The following is a 27,643-nucleotide window of genomic DNA, read 5'->3' as shown; positions in this document are numbered from 1 at the left end:
TTAAAGGCCACCGGCGGGTTTTTTTTTCGGAAATTGTGGTGTGATGACCTGCGGCGGTACTCACTTTCTGCATCTGCCAGGCACAGTGTCGGGGTGTAGAGGCTGCGGGGCTTCCTGGGCCCCGTGGACAGACAGATGGCCCTGCTCCTGCGAGAGTCGGGCCGGCTCTGGGGCTGGGGCAGGGGCACGTTGGGGTCCGGAGGCTGGTGGAAGATCTGGAGGTCCAGAGAGGAGCGCTGATCACTACACAATCTGTGTTTTCCTCACCACTTCAGACTGCTATTCACATTGTTATTGAGGTTTGTTACACGTATTTTAGGACTCTCACTGTCCAGTGTAGAGTTGGATGAAATGTAACATATCAACGGTTTAACACCGTGATAGAAGATACTATCAGTATTGCCCACCTGCAGTGTCATGCTCAGTGTCTTTTAGTCGAGCATCGAGTGTTCTTGTAAATATGGAAAAAGCTTGTGTAAGAGCAAAGGGGAAAGCAGCTCACCTTGCTGCAGTTCTCGATAAGTATTTCCATCACAATGTTCTGAAACTTGATGTTCATCATGGCGGCTACGGTTTCCTCTTGCGAGCGCATCAGGGTGGGCCCAAAGATGACGCCCAGGTTGGACACCGTCATCAGGTTGGACTGGCTTTGTGTGGAAACTCTGCAGGTAGAGGACATGGGTGTAAAAAGCTGTTCTGTCCTGATCATGAAAACTCTTAACACTGACAGTATTAGAAACACCTACAAATGCATTAGGGTGTACCGGAACTGTGAAGACAATTTAATCCGTCTCAGCAATTTTTATCTTCTCTCATAGGGCTGTTCTTTTTTCTTTTTTTTTTAAATGGCTGCAGTGTAACGGATTCATTACAGGGATACGTACGTGACGAGGTGCTTTATAAGCAGCTCCAGCATTTCCTTGTTCCTCTCGGGCAGCTTATGAACCAAAGCGTGGACAGCACACACCCTGTAGTTCTGGTCATCTGACTCTGAGCAAAGACAAATGGATATAAAATGATCAAGTGGCTCATGTACTAACACTAACAAATGACAGTTATTGACCTTTAGAATGGTTATAATTTGTATTACTGGGACTGTGATCAGAGCATATTGCATTGTATTGTAATTACCATTTTGTCACATTAATGTGTGGCCAATATGAATGCACCTGTATATCAACTTTTAAGATTAGATTTGATCAACTTGAATTACACTTGTATGTAAAAAAAGTCAACTTAAAATTGTGGTGAAAACCCCCCCCCCCCAAAAAAAACAATTAAATTTAGCTCTTCAAATTCACATTCAACTTGAGACACTATATCAAGAGGCGTAGAAAAAAACCTAATGAGTAGAGATTAAACCAACTGAAGAGAGCTACTGTATGTGATGCATGTGGCATGGAGCCATTTCCAGAGACAGACACTTTTTAAATTGGTTCAGTCTTTGCTCATTTCATTTTCCCGCTGTCAGGGCCTGGGTGCTGCGCCCACAAACACATCTCATTCTAAATGAATACATTTGACACGCAGCTCAGTTTGAACTCAGTCACCCCTTAAAAAAGGGTAGATACAAATTCACAATATGTGAGACAAATTCAATCTGATCAAAAATAAATGCAAAAATACAGAATTTTCTAATCCAAATGCACAAATACAATTAACCCATACTTGATCAAACATAACACAGTAAACAGAGGAAAAGTCTTGTATTTGACCAAGAATCTCTCTTTGATGTATAATAAAAAAATATAATGAATGGTGAAATAGGTATCTAGTCAGAACTACAGCCCTCATAGTAACTTTGTGACTTACTGACAGCCAGGATAAAGTCTTTGTGGAGCTTGAAGGTCATTAGAGGCTCAGAGAGACACCTGGTGAATCAAGAGAACAGTTGGCATTTATTTCCTGAGTGACACGGGTCTTTTGAATGCACACACCTCTCTTTGTGAGTCACCGGCAGGGCAGAATGCACGACCAACACCGGGGGAGGTTTCAAAGAGGTATTATGGAGATAATGATGATTCCTGAAAGCTAAGGACGAGCAGCCGGCGGGGCGAGCTAACCTGAGGTAATTCTTCAGGCCGCTGGTAATGGTCTTGTTGTCCCACGTCTCTGGATCCAGGTCCATGTCCACGGGTGCCCTGGATGCTATTAGAAAACACATTTTTCACATTTTTAGTTTTACCACAGTGCGCATGCTGTACATTTCGTGGAGAAAAACCAATACAAACAGACACGGCCTGGCAGGCTGCCTCAATGAGCATTAAAAACACTGTCTGTCTTCTTGTGGGGAGAGACTGGAGAGGAGAATCTGAAATGAATGCACGCGTACAACTGTGCTGTCTCACGGAGATGGAGATCAAGCTTGAGAGAGATTTTAATAAATCATTCAGACATTTCCTGTTCAAATGTTCATGCAAACAGGATTACCTTTGGAACATCTAATAAGGTGATGACAGAGTAATATGGGACCAGCTGTTACGCTGTCACACCACAAGGAGGACCTCTTTCCTCACTCTGCAGGCTCGCTTTGCGTTTGCTCAAGCTCCAGATTCAACTTGAGATGGTGGACAAAATAAATGAGCCGTTCATACACTGAAGCTTTAAAAGCTACAGAAAGACAGAATGGTCAATCAGGCATTTGGAAAGGACAGAATGATCTATTTATGTTAGCTTTGCTACATGACATGTTAGAATGTCATTTACTACTGTATATACAACACAAAGAAATGCTGTAATAACAAAAGCCTTAACATTGACAATATTTTTAATTTGGGCTCAAGTTCCTTTAAACACATTAGTCGTTTCCATTCTGCTGAGCTGTGCTAAACATGTTATTTTCAGATTTTAAGGCTATACTCACAAAAGACTGTGGTCATCAGCTTCTGTACTTTGGAGTTCACCCCTCCAATTCTGTACAGTCCCATTGTATTTATGCCTGCGTGGGAAAATGAAAAGGATTGGAACAAAGATTTTCCGTTTAGTTAAGACTTATGCAAATGCGATGTGTCGTCATGTCCACTAATGAACGAAGCGCATTGTTATTCATAATCACAGCCAGGCCGCACTCAGGTGACAGTTGAAAGCTCGGAGATTTAAATGCCTCACCTCTAAGCTCCACCAGGTCGATGCACTTCCTTACGAAGTTGAAGCCCGCCTCATTAAGGAATGCTGTAATACAACATCAGAATAAGGTTGACGCGTGAAGGAATAACAAGACCCCCCCCCCCCCCCCGATGTTTGTGCTCCGACTAATAACGCACAGTCGCTCCGCTATGTCAGCTGAGTGGGTGTACATCAAATTGTTGTGTTAATGAATGGAGATGGCTGTATGTGACAACGTATGTGTTTGATATGAGCGTGCTGGGGATTTCTATTCAAAGTCTTAGAAAGCTAAATTTATGCATTTCAATGATGAGAAGGGATTGGAAAGATGTATATACAAATAAAAAATATATATGTATATAAAACCACACTTACTTTCTTCTTTTTTGCTTAATATGGCTGGCAGGTTGTAAATCTAGAGAAAGTTCACAAAATCATTATTATGTTAAGGAACACTGGTTCAAATTGAGAAAAAAAGAAACTCCCAGAGAGAACAGAATTCTGTTTTTCCCAGAAGGTCTGTTAAGCGGGCTGTCCTATTATTAGCACAAGTGGACGGTGAGCTCATGGTTTCTCAAAAAGGACACGAACCTGAACCCTCCAGACGAGGGTGCCAGCCGGCCTCACAATGAATATTTCAAAGACAAACAGGCAAGAGTTTCTCACCGGCTCCTTGCCATCCATGGCCTCCAGCCACAATCTTCTGTTGGGCTCGGAGAGTGCCTGCAGTGTCATAACGCCATGCCTGGAAAGATTTCAGAGAAAAGCTGCTCTCAGTCTGATCTCATTGCCTCGGGGCCCCTGGACAGACCTTGTTTACATTGGCTGAGACCACTATAAAAGGACTAGTGCGACTAAAATAGCTCATGTGCAAATGCTTGACTTCAAACTGTGCCCTCGCTTGGCTCGGTGCTTCGCATTCCACTCCCAGTTAAACGCTACATGTGCTTGAGATTAAAGTGATTTGTTTTGATTTTTTTTTTTTTTGGGCACCCAACATGCATCCACCTTAACATTTGTTCCTCACCTCACCCGTGTGATACATAGCTTGAAACTGTGCATTGCCTGCAGTTGATACACAGCACCGCTAACATTATCTGATGACACTGGCAAACAAAAACAAACCCCCACCCGGTAGTGATAGTTAGTACTAGCATGGAGCCGTGTCACGTGGCATGTGTTGCGATTAACGGGTACTGTTAACCTCTAGTGGCCTCTCGCCATGCAGATTTTGTTTTGTTTTGCTGTAATTTGACCAAGTTTTGAGATATCTTTCTCTGACATCAATGCAGTGGAGGGAATTTCATTTACTGATGCTCACAAGATTGAACACATTTCAAAGATTCAACAGCGACACCTTGACCCCCGTGTTACCAGTTTTCTTTGGAAGTACTTTCTGTTGAAGTCCCTCTGAAAACTACTGACATGTTGCTGGTGAATTTGTTTTATTACATTTTTTTTCATTCCCATGAGCGCCACAAATGAAATTATATTCACTGCGTAAATCTGTGCAAATAAAGTAAATCCATTTGCATGGCTCAATACCCCTTTCAGTAATTTGTGTGAACCAACCCTTTAAAGATGAGTTTCTGAGAGGGGTGGCCAGAATCCGGCGGGGCTATAGGTGTAACAGCATGTTTATTATAATGAGGATGAATGGATGAGCTTGAAGCCGACTGGAGCTTGGCCCACCATGTCCTTGCGGTTGGAACAAGCACCTTGGGGCCATCGCCCGTTTATGATAAATGAGTTGTCCTGCAAATAAACTGCAGTTATTGGCCAATGCTCAGCAACACCACGCCAAGGGTGAGCAGGGCTGGCCCTGCCGGTGCTGTGCAACAATAACGCACGGTGATGAGCTAGCTCCATATTCTGGAGCACACGTCCCGATAATGAGCTCATTTTAAGCTCTCATAACTCGGATCAATCCGGCCACTGTTCATCAGCGGGCGAGTTCTCTCCAAGGTGTTTGATCTTTGGCCAAACCCTCATCCCAGTCCCCAAGTACCACGGTAAACACGAATCAGGTTATGAATGTTCCCACACAGCTAAAATATTTCAAACTTCTTAAGAGAGGCAAAATGATCAATTGATTCTCGGGATGACGTAAATCAATGTGTTATTTGAGTAATTGCAGGCAAGTAGAAATCATTTAGGAATATGTCTGTGTCCTCAAGCCCATATTGAACAAGTGATTTTGTGAAGCGCCGAGAAGACGGCCGCATGTCATCAGAGGGTTTGGATTAGAGATTGAGCGGGTGACACGGTTAGCAGCGCACATGCAGCACATGCAACTGCTCTGAGAGGGCAGCACTGGTCAGTTCACATACCGGACTTTACAGAAAAACTGAAGCGGCCTGAAAAGAGTTCCACGATAGATGTCATTTCTACATTGACATGAACACAGAGAAAAGACGGACTGGGTAAATATCCATGTCGTGGACACACAACAAACAAGAGCCTGGGAAGGAGGGGATTTGAGGGACGTGCAGGAGACAAACAGAGCTGAAAACATCTGGTAAACAGGGACTCTCTGAAGATGTTAATCAAACCTGAACGGCTCTTGCAATGCCGAGTACTCCCATGATAATCTAGGTTAATTGCCAGTATATCAATTGGGTTCAACAGGACACAAAATGCATGAGAACAAGAAATTCCCACGTGCACATTCTCGATCTTCAAATAGGTTAGTTGTAAAAAAAGATTTTAAAAAAAGGCATTCTGTTTCCATGGGGTGACTTTGGCTTTGATAGACATATTTTTCAACAATATTTTCCCAAGTTTTGTATCTAAGTGACTAACGGGAACAATCTGAGAGGGCAATTGCGCAGCGTCCATGTAACGTTAAAAAACCACTAAAAGTGCTCGTTTATGCCACTGAGAGGCTCAGATTGTAATACATGGGTAAAATTACAAGGTTGACTCTTTAGACAATAGGGACGCCTCAAAAACAACATTTTGTTGTGGTGTGGTGTGGTGGGTGGGGGCGGGGGGATAATTGTCACAAGACATAATTGTTTGTCACTTGCAATTGTCACTAAAATGTCTTTTAAAAGCGTACTAATACCCGGCAGTTATACATTATTCAAAGTGCAAATCATTTATTCACAAATATGAATAATGAGTGCGAGAGGTTGAATGAAGTGAGTCTGTCTGCACGTCTGTGTGTGTGTGTGTGTGTGTGTGTGTGTGTGTGTGTGTGTGTGTGTGTGTGTGTGGGAGGGGGTGGTGGTGGTAATGGACTAAGTGCCATCTACAGCGCTCTCGCCCTCAATACTGGACCAATATCAGAAATTGTTGTCCCTATTAATCAAATTAGACACAAAAACAGAAAAATAGGGTCCAGGTTGAAGAATACCAAAGTTACCCTCTCACGTCAAAATGTTTACTTACTAAATAAAGCGTTGCCATGGTAGCTATCATTATTTATACCACCAGCATGCTGATTTGTTATGTTTTCTCCAACAGCCTAAATCTAACTAGCGATGGAAAACAAATGTCGACATGCTAGAGGTGGTGGTAATTAATATGTTTTCAGTCCATGTAAGTGGCAAGACATTTTTGGGAACACGCATACGATCTAAACAATCACAGACCTCTCCACCACTTCAATATCAAAGCAGAAACGCTTGTCGATGGAGTCGGTTTTCCTCCGAATGCAGGACTTGAGCTTGAACATCTCCGGCTGGTTAAGGACAAGACCGTTCTACAAAAAAAAAAAACACACCACACATTAATAAACAGAAATTGGAATGAAAAAACAAAAAAACTCATTTGAATGCACTCGTGAAGCCTTCATCTTCAATTCTTCCCGTTATGCACGTCTAAAAACAGTAACACAATCATTCTCTTCGTAAATGCAGACTCTTGGTGGCAGGTGGTGGATCTAATACACAATGACATAATGATAGCTTGATTATTTGATCTATATGAAGTCTCGTGAAGTTTTCACTCATATTTAAGTGCAAATGCTTGTAAAGGACGCAAATCTGTTCAGTTGATGGTGTACAAAACACGACACCCACTCTCTCTGTGTAATGAGGCTATTTTCAGTCCTTAAGTCCCCTTTCTTGTTATTTGTGTATTTTGTTATCTTTGAACCATTTTCGTCCACCTTGAGCTAACAAGTCTTTTGTTTTCTGTTCCCAAGTCGCAGTCCTGTCATCTTGATTTCTCTTTCCCCCCCCCCTCTGGGGTGAGGCATCCATACAAGCCCCAAGGGAGTTCTTTGCATCGCCCACACAGATAGTTCCGGCTCAGTGATTTGTATGTGGAACTAAACTGAACTAAAACTGAAATTAAACTACCTGCTTAGCGGCCGATTTACTTTCAGTGTTGCTCATGGAGAAGGTCTTGCTGCCTTTCTCGTATGTGCAGTAGTGACGCGTCCAAGTGCATCCCAGGGGACCTAGGACAGAGACACGAAGACACAAGGGCTTGAGACTAAATATTTTTCTCTGAATCACAGGCTCCTGGGCAGACTTCTGAAAATCAATTTGCAATTAAAGTGTGATGAATCAAATGTTGTTTATCGCTGCTGAAAAAAAATCCCCCCCCCCCTCCCCTTTGTGTTTGATAGCACATCAAAGTGAATCGGTAAACAGGATGAATTATGAGCTCTGTGTGAGAGGATCTCCTCTGCAGAGGCCTGGGAAAGCTCCAGACATGTTTATGGTGATGGATGTAAAACCATGCACTAATAAGTGAGGTCTGAAGGGGGGGGGGGGGGCCTCACGTTTCTCCTGGACGTACAGGAAGCCCTCCATCGTCCACTGGCCCGGGGGTTTATAGTCCTGATCTGCAGACCTTATCCTCTTCATCAGCTTCTCCACTTCCTGCTTAGTGCTCACAAAGTTGTTTCGGGTCTGCGCAGGATTGGATTGTAATTGCATTAGCAGAGGAAGTCTTGTGCGACTTCATTTTTTTTTCACCCTGCAGCTTCTCATCCCAAGTGATCTTACTTTGCCTGCATCAAGGCGCAGACTGAAACTCAACAAAGCAAAAACACACGTCAACCGCTGATAAATGCTTCACATTTGTGCTACGGCGGGAGGACACCTGGGGGGAAAGTACGCAATGGCAAACATCTAATTCAAATACACAGTGTGTTTATGTTGCAGGAATACACTTGAGGTCATCCAAATTAACGACTCACTGTTATTTTTATTTAAAAAGGTCAGTGTGAGGCTGTCTCATATCCCCTTACTAGAGAGATGCTCAGACAGCCTCACCTTGTCCAGCTCCTATTAGAGCCCTCTGCATCGGAGGACGTGGAGAGCGGGTCACGGGAGTGGAAATTGTCGGGGCAACGGCGCTGACATTTCGGGTCAGAGAGAAATTTGAGCCCTCAGGCTGCGAGCGGTGAGGTCATGGTGATGGAAAGGAGAGGGCACGGCAGCAGCTGTAGTTTTACACCCAGTTCTACCTCTCTCTTATTTTGACACAGTACCATTAAATGGCCTGCAGTAACTGCCTGCAACACAGACACAAACTATTGATCCTCAGTGCAGGCGCAGAATCTCATTTAATCGCCCGTCTATCCATTTGTGAAAACTCTTGCTTGTTATATCGGGGTATGATAAGCTGCAGAATCTGATTACGTGGCTGGTTGCCTTTGTGTACAACCCCCGAGGTGTTGAGACTTACGTTCTGTAGGTTGAACTGGAGCTGCTGTTTGTACGGCTCAAATTCGTGAGCCAGCTCGTATCCTTCGTGGTAGAACGTAAACAAGCCCTGAAGAAAGGCCAGGAGCTGGAGAGGAACGATGTGTGGAGGTGATTTAGAGAGTTAATAAAGAGCTTGATTACCAATTCACACGAGAGAGCACATTTAAAAAAAAAAGGTACAATGCGACATAAAATGTTCCATTCTGAACACCCAAAATGATTATCACCACTATAATCACACAATTATCTTTCAGTCTCTCTAAAACATGGGGAGTTCAGTCTGTGCTGATTGTTATTTTTAAACTCTGGATTTAATTATAATTTAATCATAATACTGTCGCCTAAAACAACCACAATTTGCTTTAACTCTGTGCTATCAATCAATTTGTCAGAGTAAATGTCACACTGTGCATATCCACTTTTGAAGTACAACTTTAATTATAATGTACATGTTGCATTGTGAGTTCAAAAGCAATTAATTTCTTATGCAACGTATTGTACTTTGAAGAAAAATGAATTTGCAGATCTGACGAAAGCTTTATATTTCATGTACATAAGATGCCTAAAAAAAAGAAAAAAACAGGGACGTTTTTAGATATTTGTAGTTCTTTATGTCTGACAGATATTGATCTTATTTTCTGTATCCTTGACCATTGTGGGGAGAAAAAAAAAAGAAATCTCTGGCAGTATTGTTGGGGGAACATGGAGGATCCCTCAAACATGGAGCTGCTCTCAGAGAACTCCTCCGACACAACCACTGATTTTCTAGGATGAGGTGTGAGACTGGGTATATGTTCAAGGATGAACCATCTTATCAGTGCCCAGATTCATCACTGGCAAGGTTGAGCCTTGTCATTTCTCCCCACCACTACCTGGGGCCTGGAGATTTACATTTCTGGCCTGGGTTCTGGGTGAGCTGCCAGCGGGTGTAAACAAATACCAAGGTTTTTTTTTAACCATTCACTTTGCTCCCATCTCCCATTCCCAGACATTTAACACCGAGAGAACTTAAGGTTTCCTGGTAACTTCTCTGCTAAAGATGTTAGAATTGACTCCACATATCTGGATGCTTTGATTTGCACTTGCACTCTGTCTTGTTTTACTTGACAATAACCACTTGATCTAATTTTACCCACTACCTTCCCCGGATGGATTTGACTTTATTACAGAGAATTTGTAATGAAGATGACAAATGTGTGGAATATATAAGCGTAGATATGTACCTGAGATATGTATCACTGTGCCAGACAGTTAAAACGCCAATTCCATCAGCGGTAACTAAAATAATCCTGTGCTATTTCACTTCAACTAATCTTTTAACTACATATTTGTTTTTAAAAGAGTTAAAGCAATTAGTGCATCTTCAATATGCATTCAGCACTAACTGAGCACAGAAACATACAAAAATGATACTTTTCTTACCGGCTCAACAAACTCAAATTTCTTCTTTTCTTGCACTTCTTGTATTTTGAAAACATACTCGAGGGACGCGTCGTAGAAGAGCTGCCTCTCCTTATCAATCTGCGTGTCAGCCTGAGAATGAGAAAACAATCTGGGGGGTTAGTGCCACAACAAAGACACGGGTCACAACGAGAGAGCACTGAGTGGACAGAGAGTCAATCCCCACCTGGAGACTTCGTGTGACAGAACAGTGTGCAAACAATGGCTTTATTCTTCTTCTTTTTTGGGAGACACTCATCCATAAAACCCACATTATTCAAAGACATGTTTGGAGATCAGGAACATTTGTTTGGGTTTTTACCTCCTGCAGATATGCCTCCTTCTTTTTGGACGATAAGTTGAGGTGTCTCTCAAGCGTGGAGTAGTATTTCTCCGTCTCCTTATCGAATTTCTTCTTCCCCTCCTAAACACGGTCCACAGGACACATGAAAAGGCTTAAACATTAGCAAAAAAAAAAAAAAAAAATGTGTCATGTACTGTAGTCCTTCGAACCCGACGTGGGTGTGCGTGTCTGAACTGCCACTAGGTGGGGGGTGGAGGTACGTTTTCACATGCCGTTCGCCACATGTCACTTAAAATTTCTGACAATAGATTATCGCAGGTCATAAAAAGGGCATACGACTCTGTAATGACGAGTAGACAATGTCGGCACGGTCAGTAAGGACTATTCATTATCAATAGGGCAATAAACGCCAATACTCTGGCAGTGGCCAAGCTGGGGACATGAGTTCACAGAAAAATACACAAGTGTATATCATCAATGGCACAACGTCTCTGGCAGCATCACAGTCGGGATTGGCTGGATGCGGTTCGCGGGCTCCTTCCTTGTTTTGCTCCACCTGCAAAAAAGCTCCACGGTCACGAGACCCAGGATTCAGACAGGCTGTCCCAGGAGGCTCGGAGGAAGGAAATGGGCTTTTCACGCATGATGCCAATCTATAAATGCATATGGACGAAGAGATTGAACATTTCACCCGCAAAAAAAATTAAATAAATAAAAGTACACTTGGCAGGTTTTAATCAAACTCTGCCCAAGCAGAGATGATTTGTCTGTGTGTGGGCACTCGAGTGTCTCATCTGCATGTCTGACTTCTAGACCAAGCTTTGCCCACTTAATGTCCTTCTCGCTGTGCAAACATTCATAAAGGTGCTCGTGGAGGGACAGCATGAGAGAGGGGAAGTGCGAGGAAACGGCCAATGTAACCAGATGCTGCTTGTTTGTTTTCATTCCCATGGCCCTGAAATTTAGCAAGTCTAATCTTCTAGCTACTGATATGACCTAGAAGACAGTTCTGCCTCAGCAACCCCCCACAGCAGTTAAACACACCGGAGGAATTCACCACGAGACACTGTAACCCTCCTACATTACCATTACAAGCCCAGCACGAAAATCAATAGATAATTTCATGTAGGAGCATCTTATTTCCATCTTTCTTGTCATGTCCGGCCCAGGAATGATCTTTTCAGGTGTGGGGAGAAAAAAGGAAAAAAAAAAAAAAAAAATCAATTGCCCCACTATTCAGAAAAAAAAGGTGAAAATAAAGCGGTGGATGGTGAAACAAACATATGATTAAATATGATATCACGCTGACAGGAAATAAATTTCCCTAAAGGATGGAGTGTTTTTTATTAGAGAACAAAAAGGAGCTGATAGTGACTGCTGTTTGATGTGACATTATTTTGTGAGCATGCATGCAACTGAAGCCCTGGGGAAAATACCAACACTACAGACACACACACACACACACACACACACACACACACACACACACACACACACACACACACACACACACACACACACACACACACACACACACACACACACACAGGGGATCACATTAAATTAAGAGCTTTAGGTTTAGCTGAGCCCCGCAGTCACAGCAGGAATCTCCCAGCGCTGCTGACCAGCGTGAGCGTGCCAGAAAACTCCTCGCAAAAAAAAACTAAACATAACAAACCTCCTCCGTACGTCTGGACTAACTCTTTCACACTTACATAGAGCGGCGAGTGACTCAGAGCTGCAGTGAATCGCTGAGGCAGAGCCAGCCTGATTAAGTCACCCATAGTGTCCTGCCTTTGTTTTGATCCAGACAGGACGTGTGTAAACTAGCGCTACCCTAATGATACCCTTGCAGCACCAGGTGCTTTGTTGGGTTTTCCATGTGGTGAACACCGAGCCCCCCCACCCCGGATATGTTTGTGCAAACAGAGCAGAATATGAGCACAATTAAAATTGCACAGACTCTCCTAGAGAAGGAGTGCAGACAAAGGCTTTGAAGACTAAAACGTGGTTGCAGAGGACATGGATGTGAATATATATATATATATATATATATATATATATATATATATATATATATATACACACACACACACACACACACACACACACACACACACACACACACCTAGGGAGTTTTTGACACAAACTAATGCCAGCACCCCCCCCCCCCCCCTCAATTGCCAGCCAGCAATCAGCTGGCTGGCAATGGATGAATCCGCAGCACTTCCCAACACTCTGTGCAAAACACACATGAACCCAGCACTTGGGAGATTTCCTCGTCTGATTGCTTTGTTCGCCCTCATGAATAAATCAGATGCAGGAAGAAGAATATTCTGAAGCGGAATCCTCGGTGGTGGAATTTCAAACCGGCACATCTAGTGTCGCCGTTTAGGAGCGCTTTGATGCCAGCTGTAGTGTCGGTGAGCTTGCTAATTGCTAATATAACGAGGTCTCCGGGAGGAGAAGGTGGAGAGAAACTGCAGGCGGCTTTTCCTTCCCGGTCATCGGGTGTCACTCGAAGAAACGGATGCTGAGAACAGGCATGGAGACGGCAGGAGGAATATTTGGGCTCTGGCCGTGCATCGCCGGTTTTGACACCGGCCCTAACGAGCCTCAGGGCCATCATTTCTGAGCCTCTCGTCACCATGGCAACAGATGTAAGCAGCAAGGGAGGTCGAAACGTGTCTGTGTGTGTGTGTGTGTGTGTGTATAGAGGAAAAAAGCCCCAGATACCACAAAACACTTCCTCACTACCGTCAAACATCAATGGCTAGCGAGACATCACGCACATGGATCCTCCGAGCAGCGACATGAAAGGGAGAACTCTGCAAACCTATCTGTATGAGCTCGTTAGAGAAGGCTAATTGAAGCTGGGGTCCAGAACGGCGATTAAATAGCAATGGCCGGGGTTATTTTGATGCTCCGCCACACATGAGCTGGTCTCGCTTCCGCGGGGGAGGCGGAGGGAACACGAGGCTTCGGCCCGAGTTCAGCTACTTTGCTGCAAAGCCAAGAAAGTGTCTCGCTCCTCACCTGAGATCCCAGTTCCCGAGGAGGCATCGAAGAGGGCAAGAAGTTGGCCAATTAACACGGAATAATTACAAACATCTGCTTCTGAGGAGTTGAAAAGCAAATCCCCCCGACTTCTAAAATTATTCCTATTTAGTGCGCGAGTGTGAGGCAAATTGCAAAGCTTGAGTCTGGAAAATTTATATTTATTACTTCCTCTGCTCTCTCTGACACACGATGTGCGAAATCTAAAGTGCTTCAAATAAAGGCACAAAAGCTCCGTAAACAATGCACACTTTGCTGGTGAACAAAGATTTTTTTCTTTGTATTTGATCCGAGACTAACTCTGAAGGTCGGAGCAAAGCTGCACAGAGGACAAAAAAAAAAAAGACGATATCTTCATCTCAGGTCAGTGATGACTAAGGAGCTCCATCACACTGCCCTACGTTCAGGGTGACAGGAAGTCATCTAATGTCAGCACTGAGGCTATCTTCCAACAGATCCAGATGTTTATAATAATGTTCAGATCAGAGTTTGTTTTGTTCTGTTATGCATTTCGTTTCAGCGTCCATACCAACAGTTGCTGCTTTGAAGAATAAAGACATTAGCGGACTGCGTGTCTCAGAAGTGTCTCAGTCTCGCTACAATTGACGGAGAAAAAGACTGACAAGCACAAAAAAAAAAGGCAAAGCCATGCAACATTAGCGCTCATTCCTGCGCTCATTCTCACACCACAGAACTGTGAAAACACCGAGAGAAACTACGACAATGTGTTTAATAAGATGTGTGTCAGCTCATCCCTCAAAAGGATTCCACGGTGTCATTGTTCAGTTGCAGTGCGTAGCGGAGACTGTATTGTACAGATAAAAGGTTATTATATTAAAACTGTCCTTCAAAAAAAAAAAAAAAAAAACGCATGTAAAAACAAGAAACCATGAAAACTGCCATGAACAGGAGAATAACACAACAATGAGATTAGCCGTCTTTGAGAAGCAATCATCTGTTTTGACGATAATGTGAAACGATTTCAAAATGATACGTGATAAAAACCCTCCAGACTTATATATACGTTCAGGCCCTTTACTTTTAATCAGCGCTGTGTGATGCTGCCGTTTGCATACTAACTCATTCAGTCCATACTGCCTTTGCAGGATGCATGAAGCTGACATATTTGCAGTGGATGGCTGCTGCCTTCAAACAGGTAAAGACCGACCTTTCATAGTCTACCGCCGCCTGCCTCGTGGAATTCTAGCGATCAGGAGGAAAAAAAAAAGTAATTAGATTGTGACACCATTAGATTAATGGTGCTTCTGCTGTGTTGAGTAAGGCACGGTGGGAAATGATGGGGCAGACATGAGAATAATGGAAAGAAATATGTTTATTCATGCATTTTGTTGTTTCCGCGGCGTAACGCTGGAGTCATCCGCAGCGCTGTCACTTTAATTCCTTCTTTTTCTCCCCCTCACCGCTATTAGGTGTTTTCAACGCTAATGCTGTTTTCCTGTCTTGCGTGTGCATTTCTTTGCGTAATCTGTAATATACTAACTGACAGTCTGACAAAATGTATTACGTAACATGATTCAGCACATCAACACATCATCAATTCAATGTTCGGTCTGCTAGTTTTTTAAGTAGGGCTGGGATAACGCTGTGACACATTAACAGTGTGAATAGTTTAGGTTTAAACTATTAGTTGATTAGGCTTATTAGTTAGTTTAATTGATAATCAATTAAAGTCATTATGTGTAAGATTAGAAGGGTTCTTTCTTTGGGCCATCGTATGGAATTATCACCACAAAACCTGTGGAATTGATCAGCCAAAGACTTTTGTAAAACAATAACACAATGAGCCCAAATCAATTCCATCGAAAATGTATTTTTAGATCGCCCAGAACTATTTTCCAATGTAGTTTTTTTTTTTTGCAACACAGTTCAAGAGACAGATAGAAGACAAGGACAACATCCCAAGGTTTTACAAAGTAATATAAATATATTTCTATGATTGAAAAGTTTTAGTGTCGCCCACAGCTGGGCGAGCATATCTCCACACAACTTAAAATTGACCCCCTTCACTCCCACGTCTTGGTTCGCATATTTTTGGATTTTACAGCATGAATGCAAAAGTCATCTCTGCCTCTGGAGACCATAACTCGGCAAGAATCATCTCATGTCTGCGCAGCCTTTGTAGGATGAAGACAGCTCAAATTATCGTGGCCATCTGACTCCCATCTGGGTCTGTTTGCACTAATCACAATCAACCAGAGAGGGACCCCTGTGGTGCCCCCTACTGTTGAAGACCCTTGAAGGGGAGCAGGAATGCCACCCAGCTGTTAGAAACCCTGGTATTGTCTTAAGAAAGGGTCACTGGGGTCGTTTTTATTTTTATTTTAAGGCCTTAAAAAAAAATCTGACAACGAATAAACACGCACACAAACAAAATATGTGGATCAACTTTAGGCCTCCAGTGGTTGCTCAGTCCGTGGAAAAACAATCAGCACTACTGTGTGAGAGTTTAGGCCAAAGGCTGAGGTCCAAATTGTAGGAGATCAGTTAGGGTCAAGGGTTAGCAATTTAGTGGACGAACCGAAGAGCCGGCTGTGTTGACGCAGTGACGGCAAACAAAAGATGTGCCCTGAAACCAGGTCAGATTTCTATTCCTTGTTTCAGTTCTGAAAGCTACAACTATCAGCCCACAACAAATGCATCTGAAACTGAAAATACATCTGAAAAAAAAAAGTCTGGTTCTTCGTGGCTGTTTGGCAGCCAGCACACGTGTAAACGATGGTGACGATTGTTTCATTTCCCAAAAGCCTACTTGCTGTGTATTTGCTAAACTCTGTGCAAAGTAGGAGCGGTTGTATTCCAACAACATTTTGCTTGAGCCTTGTGTGAAGCAGACTGTGCCTAATATGTCCTGCAGTGCTGCAGTCAATCTGCTGGTGTGTTACGGCCGTGGAAGTGTTGTGCTTGTTCCTCGGAAGCCGATACACTGGTACGTAACCTCAGTGGGATTACTCGCTCTGCATACCCAAATAAGGCAAGAGCTCCCCCGTTTGTCCGTCTGACGTTCTCAGACGTGAAGCGCAGTAACTGGAAGGGTCAGACAGCCTGCGGATCTCTCCAGATTCTCGGAACAGTGGAAAGTTGCTCTGCCTTTCGTGATGTCTGCCTTTTATCTCACTCTGGTTTGGGCTAATGTTCAGCTGGGGGGGGGGGGGGGGGGGGGGGGGGGGGGGGGGGGTGGGCCGTAGGAGGAGAGAGCCATTAGGAGGAAGTGGTCGGAGGAAATAAGAGGTAGTGGGAGTGACGAGGGCTGTGGCTTTTAAGAAACCATTTTATAAACATAGAGAGTCGGCGCAATAACACTGAGATGGTGGAGTGAGAGAACGAGACGGCAGCAGAATGTGCCGTTTCATTACGGTAGATACACGTGATGGTTGAGACGTGAAGCGACAATGGTTATTTAGTCTGGGGCAGTAAAAAAAAAAAAAAAAAGGAGAGTGATTGATGTTCACACCTCAGCACCGAGAAGTGCAGTAAAAATGACTACTTTTGCAGACCAGCGGCTGTCAGGCCCTGTTAAATAAATCAAGACGGATGCAGAGGGAGACTTTGAGGCTGGAATGTCCCTCACAGGGTGTGGGCTCTGTGCAAAGATGTGCAAATGATTCACAGAGTCCGGCGTGGAGTTAGCTGCGGACTCAGGAACTCTGCGGGAGATCTGTGCGAGGGCTCGAGTTCTACCAACGCGGCCCCGTGTGATCTCATCAAGGGAGAGGACCACAAACAAGCTGCTGCACTTTCATTTTATGCCTTTGCGTTGGCCGGGGAATGAAAGCGTGGCTTGTAGCAAAAAAAAAAAGCCCACACTGTTCTCTGCAGTCCGACTACACAGCCACTGTGGAACCAGGACGCCTTCAAGCAGGCCTGTGCCGAACCCCCTACTGATATCAATCCACTGTGGCCAAGAGGTTAGAAGAATGCATGTAACAGGAGTACAGTAATCTGATTACAAAAAACGGTGAATGCAATATGTTAAATACAGTTCAGATTTACAGTTTGGATTAGAAACGCATATAATAACGTGTTAAATCATGCAGAAGGATCTTTGAAGGGAGAACAGCAGACTGCACACTTCCGCTGATGATGATTGTTAACTCACACGTCTTTTAATATAGAACTCACAAACTGACGTTTTTGTTCATACCCCCCCCATCACTCTAATTATGACACTTCTTCTGGCAGTGTCATATTTGACTTTCAATTAACGACATACATACTGTGGGAGGGGGGGTGTCAGAGATATCGTGAATTCTCCTCCTCAATTCGGCAGCTAATTGCGCGTGCCGTGTCGGAGGTCTCTTACCTTCGCAGCGCCGATTTGCTCCTTCCGAAATTTTTCCAGGGGAGTAATCAACACATCATCAGCATTCTGAATCTGAAATAAGAAGAAAAACAATACAGACAAATGTCAGACTGACATGTGATCTGACTAATTGTTATTTAAACGACTCGTGGACCCGGAAGATATCACAATTTCATTTTTTTCATTTAGCAGTCATTCAGTTTCATTACAATGGTTTTTGCTTCACCAATGCGCCAGAAAGTGTATGACACACAGGGAATTATAGCCCCGAGAATTATCCAGCCCGATGTCAAATACAGATGCATTGAGTCCTAACACAAGTGGAGGATAGAGCAATCACATTCATTAATATCTCCTAAGCCTTTGACAATGAACAATGTGCTGCTGTGAGGTGCCCAGAATGAGCACGGCAGAGATAACAGATAGAGTCCTCAACAATGGTTCTGAGCGACAGAAGAAAATGGAGCCGTTTTATGTGAGCTGTGAAGCACCGGCGTCGTCAGACCTCGCTGAATTATGACACGGCACAGCAGACGAGGGAGCTCTGCAAATGCAGCCTGCAATGCATTTAAATGTTTGAGGTACGTCCTCACATGTTGGTGACCTCTCCCTTCTTGACTGGAGTAAAGAAAAAAAAAAGAAAAGGTCTCTCCTGGAGCCTCCACCTTCTCATTCCAGACAGAAACAGATTAGGGGAGATATATCGCACCAATTACAGTCTGCGCCCGATCCTTTTGAGAGTAAGGGTTTCGGAAAAGGTGCCATTAAAGGTGCCTCTGAATTTCCCCCGAAGATGGGCTTTCAGCCACTGAGATCAGATGACATCAGACCGGCTGGGGCTGCTCTACGGGAGGCACCGTCACAAGCGACGCGGCTCTTCGGTTGATTTAAGGTGTTATTCTGTGTGCTGAGGGCATGTGATAAACTAAAAAGGGCTGCGCTCCATAATACATCTATGATACCAGCACTAATTTAGAGGTTGTCGGCTCAGATGGACTGTCAGCTTCCCAGCTACAGTCCTCTGAACACACACCGTCTCGGGATAGTTTTTGTTTTGAGCCATTAATCACGGCGCATTTTCGTTGTCCCAAAATAACCCTGTCAGCTCCGTCAGCCAACCAGAACGAGTGGCTTCAAAAGGGAAGCTACGATCTCTCTGAAGCCCGCGATGTCTCCGTCTCCATCTCACATGCAGCGTTGTGGGATGTCGTGAGCTTGTAGTGTAAACTACCAGCTTTGTTGTGATAATGTACTTTAATTAATTACACCTTACATTAGTGGTCCTTCAAATATTGACGTTTTGCACATTCCGATTATGGTGGTTACACTGCATTACAATTGCAAATATTTTCGGTCCAATGCTGTACACTACATTTACTCGATAGTGAGCAGTAAACTGAGATCTCACACATCATGAATCATCGTTTTGCGCCATCACTGAAGGCTGCAATGTTGCATAATGATCATTTGTACATTAGGAGAAGTATTAAGCATAAAGTAGAGCACAAGCAAAGTGTTTTTTGTTTCATTTTGGTCATTTTGATCGGGCATACATTTTAAAACAAATGAGCAAAAAACTAAAGTGTTAGGTGAGTAAAGAAATGATTAATTGATTCATTTAATTGGGATAACTGTTGATAACTGTCAAGTAGAAATACCCAAAAATTTGTTTCACATCACTGTATTGTATTACTGGTTTTATTGTCACACTTAATATTTTTAGTTTTCGCAACTTTTGACAACTGCAGACTGAATAGTCATTGAAAACTAATAGAAAAAATAACTCAGCAGACAAACAAAGAAGAGTTGAATATCAATTGTCCTTCCTGGCTCCCGTACAGTCAAGATGGCGGCGAATAAAACAGAAACTGGGCTCTTGTATCGTACCTCACTTTAGTAGATCATACCATATCGGTTATGGAATTGATCTGCAGATGCTCTGGTTCAAAATGAGACAAAACTTTTCTATGGATGAGCGGCAACAGACCGGGTAAGGCTTGTTTTTAGCCAGAAATGAATTTAGCTACTAAAGCACATGGGGATCACTTGTGGTTAAGAGGAGTGGGGAGTCAGCAGTCAATGACGATACAAAACAATCAATAAAAAAATGTGAATCACCACAACCACAGGAGGTCTTTGAGTCATAAATGATCACAAAAAACATCAGGCTGATGGGTCCAGTAGTATACGAGATCTGCCGTGGACAGACAGGCAGACACACACACGCACGCACAAACACACGGCTGATCTCCCCACCGGGATTAATTAATTAACTAATTAACAATTAGTTACAGCCCGACAGTAGAAAATGTTAATTAGAACTAAATCTGCAGAGTGTGTCTGCGATGACTTATAGGATGACACTCTCTACTCACACTAATTATAACTTAAGATGAGGTCGCATGCAAGATGAAGCACAAAAGAGGAAAGAATTGCTAAAAAAAATGATGAAGAAAAATATATTTGATGAAATATGAAATAACAATTCGGGGGTTGTGTTGAAATTGAAAAAGGAAGCAAAAGGAAGACAATGACAATGAACCGAGGCATACTGGTTACAAGTGACACTCCTTTAGGAGCGTGGAGGGCATTTGACGGTCATCAAATGTAGCTGGTGTAATCCAGCAGTCGTATCGAAGTCATCGTGTAATCTACTGTGTCAACAGCAGGAATCGTACTCCTCTGCCAGAGTGATAATGTAATTCCCTCCGTCTTATCTCCCATGCTTTCAGTCTAATTGAGCCTGCAGCGTTACCGTGCTTTAAATGTAGATTTCCAATACCGCGCCGTACTTTTTCTCATTTTCAGTTCAATGGACAGGCCGATTAAATACACAGCACTGAAAGCCTGGGGGATTATGATCGAATGAATGATTTAGGATTGAATGAAAGCAAGTTAGTTAAATTACTTCAGAATGTTACCGGTACCTGAAATCTGCATGAGCAACACGTTTCAGCGCCACGATCAGGCTTAAACTTACACTTTAACTTTAAATTGTTCATTTCAAATGGATTAACAGCACAGTGCCCGGTGGGGGCAATTAGCGCACATCGTATCCAAACCAATGCAGAATGTCGACCAAAAGACAATTTTTGACAATTACAATCAACATTTCAAGATTCAAGAGGCTCAAGATTTCAGATCACTTAATTTCCAACAAGCCAATTCAGATTTGTATATTCAAAGAGACCAACTTATTCGAGACTCAATGGATCATTTCAAACTGGCATTGTGCCGAATGCCCTCAGCAACCGCCTGTCTAAACAGGATTTAATCCATATGAGCGAGCACAGTGTGCTGCTTGAAAGGATGCAATAGTGCTCAGCAATTTCAATCCCAGATATGGGGGAGGAATGTCAATGTGCTATATTCCCCTTGCTCCTTGCTTTTACCCGTCCAAATATCAAGCGTCGCTCTGAGGTTAACTTGCCGAGACAGATCAGGATGACGCATGGGCCGAGTCAAACTGAATCGTGAAAAGTGTGCTAATCGAAATTTCCGTTTTGATATCTTTAGAATTTGTTTGAATGTGAATATCTACTCTAAACAGTTTGGAAACACAACTAGTCGTCTCCGTCTATCCGTGACAAATGCACTGATGTGTGTTGAACCTGGTTTTTTTTTCACAGCATTTCCAACACATTCTGTGAACAGCATCTCTCCACATCTGCCTCGCAGAGGAGCCTACAGATAACCGTCGCCCAGGTGATCAGCTCATCACTTCAGTGGCTCACAAAGCGCTGCGAGGACACGTTCTGGACAGAATCATGTTGTGTGTTCTGGAAATGTTTACGATATACAATCATATTGTGTTTCAGATCTATTGAAGTAGCTTCTGAGTGCACACGCTGTAGGTTGTACATGTCAGATTCATTCCGGGGGATGTGTTTGTGCAATCCCGCTCTCACACGCCTATAGGTTATAATCATCACGACATTTAACTGTGGACGGCTCCGCCTCACTGGCTACAGTATGTAAGTCTATAACTGGGTAGTAAATAACTTTTATAGGCTTTTTGCCCGTTCTGTTTTGACAATGTCCTCACAATGAAAAGCCAGCTTAATGCACCTAAAGCCCTGCTGCCTCACTGCAAATCAACTGAATCTCTTCCTATATGTGTACACACACACACACACACATACACACACACACTCCTGCTATTTTTGCTGGTTGAAGAGGCGTCATAAAAGCTTGCTTGGTCACCATGCTGCATTCAAATGAAAAAGCACTTTTTTTTTTTTTTTACTGTTTGGCCATTTCACTCTCGCATACAATATCTGAGCAAATGTGAATCCAGGCAGAGGAGAGAGAGTCTGTGTTTTACATTTTAAAATCCGCCAACTATGACAATGAAGTATCAGCCAATTGTGATTAACATGAACCAACGCTATATAATTGAATATATCTGATTATTAATTATTATTATTACTAATGAATAGAAACAGCCATATCATCAAGTCGTCTGTTGGTTTTGACAAGTAGAGTGAGTAAATGAAGTGATGAGGAGTCAAGAGGTTGCAAAACACCAATATTTAGCCTCTGCAAAGACTAATATAGGCTGAGGCGATATTTGTTCTGAATGTGGGCAGCGTTCAGGCGGGGTCAACCTCTCACACATCTGCTGTTTGTTGAGGCGGCGAATTTGCCCGTCAAAGTTCACCGAAGATGCCAATTTGCTTTTCCACCGGAAGCGATTGGTTTATCCGCTTCCCTTTCACTCGCATAGGTTGCATTCACATTAAATCAGGCATCGGAGCGATCAGCACAGGACGCTTTTAAACAGCCCATTTTGTGTGACGCGATGCTGCTAGTACGCAGGGTCCTACGAGTCCGGCAGCATCAACGCACATTTCCTGTCAAAACAGGATGCGAGGCCAATCAAAACAGTGGGTTTCAAACCGGCACACAAGGCCAAATTGAGTGACTGCACTTGGAAAATCACATCACACCGCATTGAGTTTCAGTCTTCTTCCCATGGCCGTCTTCCTGTCTGATCGCAGGTGACGTGATTGGTCACCGCAGTGTGATGTCGGGTTGCATTTTTCCAAAATTCTGTTTCAACTTTTCACAGCTGCGTTTTTCTTCCCCTGCGATTCTCACCGCATAAACGCTCTACTCATATTAAGATGAATGGGAGGACTGGGGTTTTTTTTACCAAAGAATGGAAGTGAACGGGAGGCAAATATTCACCGAAGGTTGACCGTGCCCTAAATCGGATGTTGTCAACAAGCTATTGATCTTGGAACAGTAGAAAAACCTCAAGTAAAACATATTGCAAGTTTACTTTAAGGGTAAAAGCACCGGTCATGTAATTCTGTCCATCTGCTTTTGATTAATCAAGAATACGGAGAGACAATGAAGACGTCTCCAGGTGATGAAGACGTATTTAATTAAGCACACTGAAAGTCGTCCCTCTCGGAAGGGATTACATTCCCATGTGAGGTCCTGACCTCCGTTTAGCTGTCGCGTGTGAGCAATCGACTAAAGACTTTGACATTGAAACGCAGCAGATTTGAATGTACAATAATGTCGATTTATTAGGTGTGAGATCCAGCACTGAGAGCCGGCGTAGCCGAGGAATGTTAATGAGCGCTGCCGGTAGAGCTTCAGAGTGGCGCGGCTGTGTTCTCCTTCTGTGCAAAGAGAGTCTCAGTGCGAGTGCCGGACATCTGCACTTCTTTGCGAGTCGTATTACAGCTAATGATAGCCAGCGGCGTCAAATAAAAGTACCGGCATCACTCGCACCAATAATCACAATGACAGCGGCGGCGACCAAAAGGAATTAGCCTAACTCATTAAAGGAGGTGTGAGCAAAGACCCCACTACCTAATTAATGTGTTAAATGCATTGTAAACATTACTGCCCCCACCAGCTCCACGTCCCATCTCATGCTGTGACCTTTGTCAAAAGAGGGAGTGCTATAGCTGCGTGTCTCAGTCTGTCTGCAGATTGTTTTGGATTGGCGTGTGCGCGTCTGTGTGTGTGTGTGTGTGTGTGTGTGTGTGTGTGTGTGTGTGGCTGGCAGCGGCTAACAATCTCATTGCAGAGCTAAATCTTTATCTGGTGCAGCACTGGCACCTGCAGCAGGCTGAAAAAAAGAAAGAAAGAAAGAAAGAAAGAAAAAAGTCAGCCTCCCCTTACTTTTTATGAGCTCTGAAATAAAAACAGACCTGCAGACGGAGTCGCAGTGTGAGAGTGGATGTGACACATTTGCCCCACACATTTCCTCGCAGAGTCAGCTGTTAAGCAAGGAGATGAGGCAGCCGCTGAAAGGGAGACAGTAGCTGGTTGCCGGCTCCCATGAGGATGTTCTCTTGTTTGCTTTGAGTACAGTTTGGTTGCCTGTGACGTACCCTGATGCTGTTTTGATAGCAGAGTTTGGAGGCGGCTCGTCTGTGCGTGTTTATCTGCTTCCTCCAAATGAAGGGCCGTGCTACTCAGAGAACCAATTGCCGCTTTTGCAACACTTTTACAACACTTTTACAACACATATAAATCAACTTTAAAAAAAAAAAAAAAAAGACAGTATTGTCACACATGTACGCAGTGAAATTCAGCTGTTGTAGTATTGGAAAGCTACTATACAGCACCCAGGGGAGCAGTTTAAGTGTCCAGCTAGGAGTACACACTCCACGGAAGAGGGGGGGGGGGGGTCCCAGCCAACTGTTTTTGATCCTCTGTATATGTATTTTACTCATTGCCATAAAGCAGTTCACATTCTTGTCATCTAACAGTGAGGCGTTTGTTATTCGGAGAAGAAAAAGCTTGAAACGCATCACAGGAACTCTGCGGGGGGAAAAGAGACAGAAACTTAAAAATAGTGCCATTATTCACTCGTGATAACTGTGTGTCAAAACGGGAAGCTTTGTCGTCAGTCAGGTGTGTGAGTCGGCCAAGATTATGTTTGCAGAAAAGTACAATTGTTCCCGCGCTGCAGTCCCGGTGCACCGAAACTAAACATTTTACAACTACGACCCAACTGTCGTCATAAAAAATTCAATTGGACCCTAAAAAAATGAAGCTAGCTGTCAGGAAGTGCGTAAAGCTGGCAGGTTACCGAGGAACCTGAGTGAGAGGGACCATTTGTCATCTGAAGCAACAAAGATATTTAAGCACCATATTTCACGTATTAACTGATGTATGCCCGGTCAACCCTCAGGTAGTGTATCGGAGGATAAAAAGAGCAAACGGCTCTTTTAGTGACTTGTCTAAACGCCTGCTTTGCTCCTCCGCACTTTTCCGGAGAAACATCCGTCTCCAGACTGAAGCGCTTTCCACCAGGGGAAATCTGTGACCTTGCTCGGCTGAAGTGACACGAAACGAGCGTAAAGCGTGACGACGTGGAGAGCGGTGAGAGGAGCAGCGTGAACGAGCTTCAGAAACAGCGAGCTGATGATCTGCACCTGGAACGCGCTCCTTTTGTTGTTAACTCGGGTTGGCCAATATCTGTAAGACTTTTTGTTCTTTGCGCGATGCGCTGATCATTTTCTGCAGATTCCTCCTTGATTGAAATTAAGGAGAGAATTGTACATGACTTAGATTGAGATAAATAGAGGAAAACTAAGCTGCTAATAAAGAGAAACAGGGAACCTAAATTGCCACAAAGAAACCCTGAATGCAATTTCTTGAATCGCATTACATGTAAAGAAAACATCTGTTCTTTTTGCAAAACAGCATAAAGGTTACAATTATTTACTTTTTGTAAGACTGACATTCTGTTTAAATCTTGCATGCCAGCCGGCAATTCTTCCCTGTAATCATAGTTTAACTACAGTATACTGTGTCTGTACCTGCTGAAGAAAAAACAGGTTTGTGTTCAACTTTATGTTTCGACTTTCAGTATACGTATAGATATATATGTATATATCGATATATATACAGTATATGCTCAGGGTGAATATTGATATACACAGTGATATGGTGGTGAAGTGAGGTTTATTTAAGCAGCGCGGCGGATCGCACAAAGACCCGATACAGACGGCTCCAAATACTTCTCCGACTTTGATTAAACAAGTCACCAAGGATGTTGCTGAGAACAATGACTGCCTTTCTTTCACACTGTTGTTTCAGGGTCAACAGGACATTCCTCACAGTTCACAGCCCGGCATACAAGTTACACCGCAGAGCGGGGTCAGCGTACTGTTAAATCCTGAGGAAAAAAACGGCAGCACTTTACACCATTTGGTTTCAGTGGTGCGGCAGAGACAAATGATGTATAATCGAACGCGTTTAAAGGCCGTCGAAGGAAAATGTAAACCAAAAGGAGAACTCAACACGGGAAATAGATGCAACGCCGCGCAGCAAACCAGCACTTAAGGGACTGTGAGGCTGTTTTTTGTTGTTGTTTATCTCATAGAAGAGGAGGAAATGGGGAAGAGAATTACAAGATGCATCTCGCACATATTACTGAGAGGGAAATGAAGATGCTACAGCTTGTTAAATATTGTTTCAAGATGTGAGCGATAGCTCTACAAAACAGACCGTTTGTCATGCTTTATATCTCATTTCCTTGTGAGAAATTAGACTCTAAGTGAGCTGAGAGCGCATTGAACAGAAAACTATGTCTTCACTTTTCTGCCATACATTTTATAACAGGAATCATTTTTGATCTTGCACTGAGAAGCAGCAGAGGCGTTCTTTGTGTGAAAACACTCTGCTCTCAACACAGCCTGGAAAAAAAAAACAACCCTATGGTAACACTCTTTCACCCAAATACAGATCGCATTACAAGAGCAGCAGAGGGCATACTGAGAAGCCACACACCAGGTCCCCCCGCCCAAAAATACAGAATCTGAAACTATACATACTATTTTCTGACCTTTTTCTTTACTTGTAATTAAAATTAAATTGAACAATTATTCAAGTTTTTATGTAATTTAAACACAGCTTCATCTTAAAGCACCGTTTACTGCGACTGTTCACAAGTCAGATTTACATGGCAGTATGTGTATTATATGAGTTGACATATAAAAACCACAACACCTGGGTTATTTTCTACCTTCCAATAAACACAACAAAAAAACCCAACAACAACAGGAAAACTATCTGTTTTCCAGAGCAGCCATAAAAGGCTTCCTCCCAGGGGGATGTGAGCGTCCAAAAGCCACAACATCAGGGCACTGCCCTTCCACTCCTAAATGCCATCCAAGATCAGCAGTGCTGAACCTTCTCAAGCCATGCAGAACTTGAACCACTTTCACTCTTTTTTTTGTTTTTTTTATGCTGCAGAAAGGCTTATCAACAAGGGAATTATAGGAGAAATCTGTCCTTTTTTGTTGTTGTTGTTGTTGTTGAAAAGTCTTCCTGTGGAATAACACACTCAGGGTAGCTGGTGAGCCAATCACAAAGTGCCCGAGCAAAAAAAAAAAAAAAAAAAGATTTCAGGCCTGGCCACCCGCCAAACCAACAGACAATAAAGGGCTTCATGCTTGACAAGGCCAACAGAAATTGGGCCAATGGTGCGAGTCCATCCCGATGCAGCAGAGGCTCCTTTATACACAGTGTGCTGGTTAACATTCCACTGAGGACAGGAGGCCCCGTGTGAAGACACACAGGTTTCCCCCCCCGTCTGCGTATCAGTGACTCTTATCAGCTTGTGTCCTTCTATTTCCAGTGCGTAGATTCAGTGCAGATGTGAAATGGTGGAAATGGAGTTAGCGGGATGGGTTTTTTTTTTTTCTTCTCATGATCAGCTGCTGTGAGTTTAGACTCATTCAGCGTGACGGTGACAAGCATCATTTTTACCAATGT

The 27,643-nt window shown here is 43.4% G+C and overlaps 1 protein-coding gene across 2 annotated transcripts in view; it reads right to left on the bottom strand.

The window, feature by feature from the left end:
- LOC137875073 (rho GTPase-activating protein 42) overlaps positions 1 to 27,643 on the bottom strand; it is a 55,954-nt gene that overhangs the window by 4,754 nt on the left and 23,557 nt on the right. Inside the window, exons 4-20 of one of the 2 annotated variants that reach the window (XM_068714033.1) lie at positions 17,894 to 17,965; positions 10,534 to 10,635; positions 10,194 to 10,304; positions 8,752 to 8,856; positions 7,841 to 7,970; positions 7,413 to 7,513; positions 6,702 to 6,811; positions 5,436 to 5,492; positions 3,772 to 3,850; positions 3,481 to 3,520; positions 3,109 to 3,171; positions 2,864 to 2,938; positions 2,064 to 2,148; positions 1,813 to 1,871; positions 885 to 990; positions 503 to 662; positions 65 to 215 (exon numbers count right to left, since the gene is read on the bottom strand). In XM_068714033.1, the coding sequence (XP_068570134.1) occupies positions 65 to 215; positions 503 to 662; positions 885 to 990; positions 1,813 to 1,871; positions 2,064 to 2,148; positions 2,864 to 2,938; positions 3,109 to 3,171; positions 3,481 to 3,520; positions 3,772 to 3,850; positions 5,436 to 5,492; positions 6,702 to 6,811; positions 7,413 to 7,513; positions 7,841 to 7,970; positions 8,752 to 8,856; positions 10,194 to 10,304; positions 10,534 to 10,635; positions 17,894 to 17,965 (1,606 nt within the window). The remainder of the gene's footprint in view (positions 1 to 64; positions 216 to 502; positions 663 to 884; positions 991 to 1,812; positions 1,872 to 2,063; positions 2,149 to 2,863; positions 2,939 to 3,108; positions 3,172 to 3,480; positions 3,521 to 3,771; positions 3,851 to 5,435; positions 5,493 to 6,701; positions 6,812 to 7,412; positions 7,514 to 7,840; positions 7,971 to 8,751; positions 8,857 to 10,193; positions 10,305 to 10,533; positions 10,636 to 17,893; positions 17,966 to 27,643) is intronic. The other variant, XM_068714042.1, reaches the window with a different exon arrangement.

Source organism: Cebidichthys violaceus, unplaced genomic scaffold (assembly GCF_023349555.1).
Source record: "Cebidichthys violaceus isolate CVI_PGR_0920_01 unplaced genomic scaffold, fCebVio1.0.p SCAF_1, whole genome shotgun sequence".
Taxonomy (NCBI): Eukaryota; Metazoa; Chordata; class Actinopteri; order Perciformes; family Stichaeidae; genus Cebidichthys; species Cebidichthys violaceus.
This window is presented reverse-complemented; position numbering and strand designations above follow the sequence as displayed.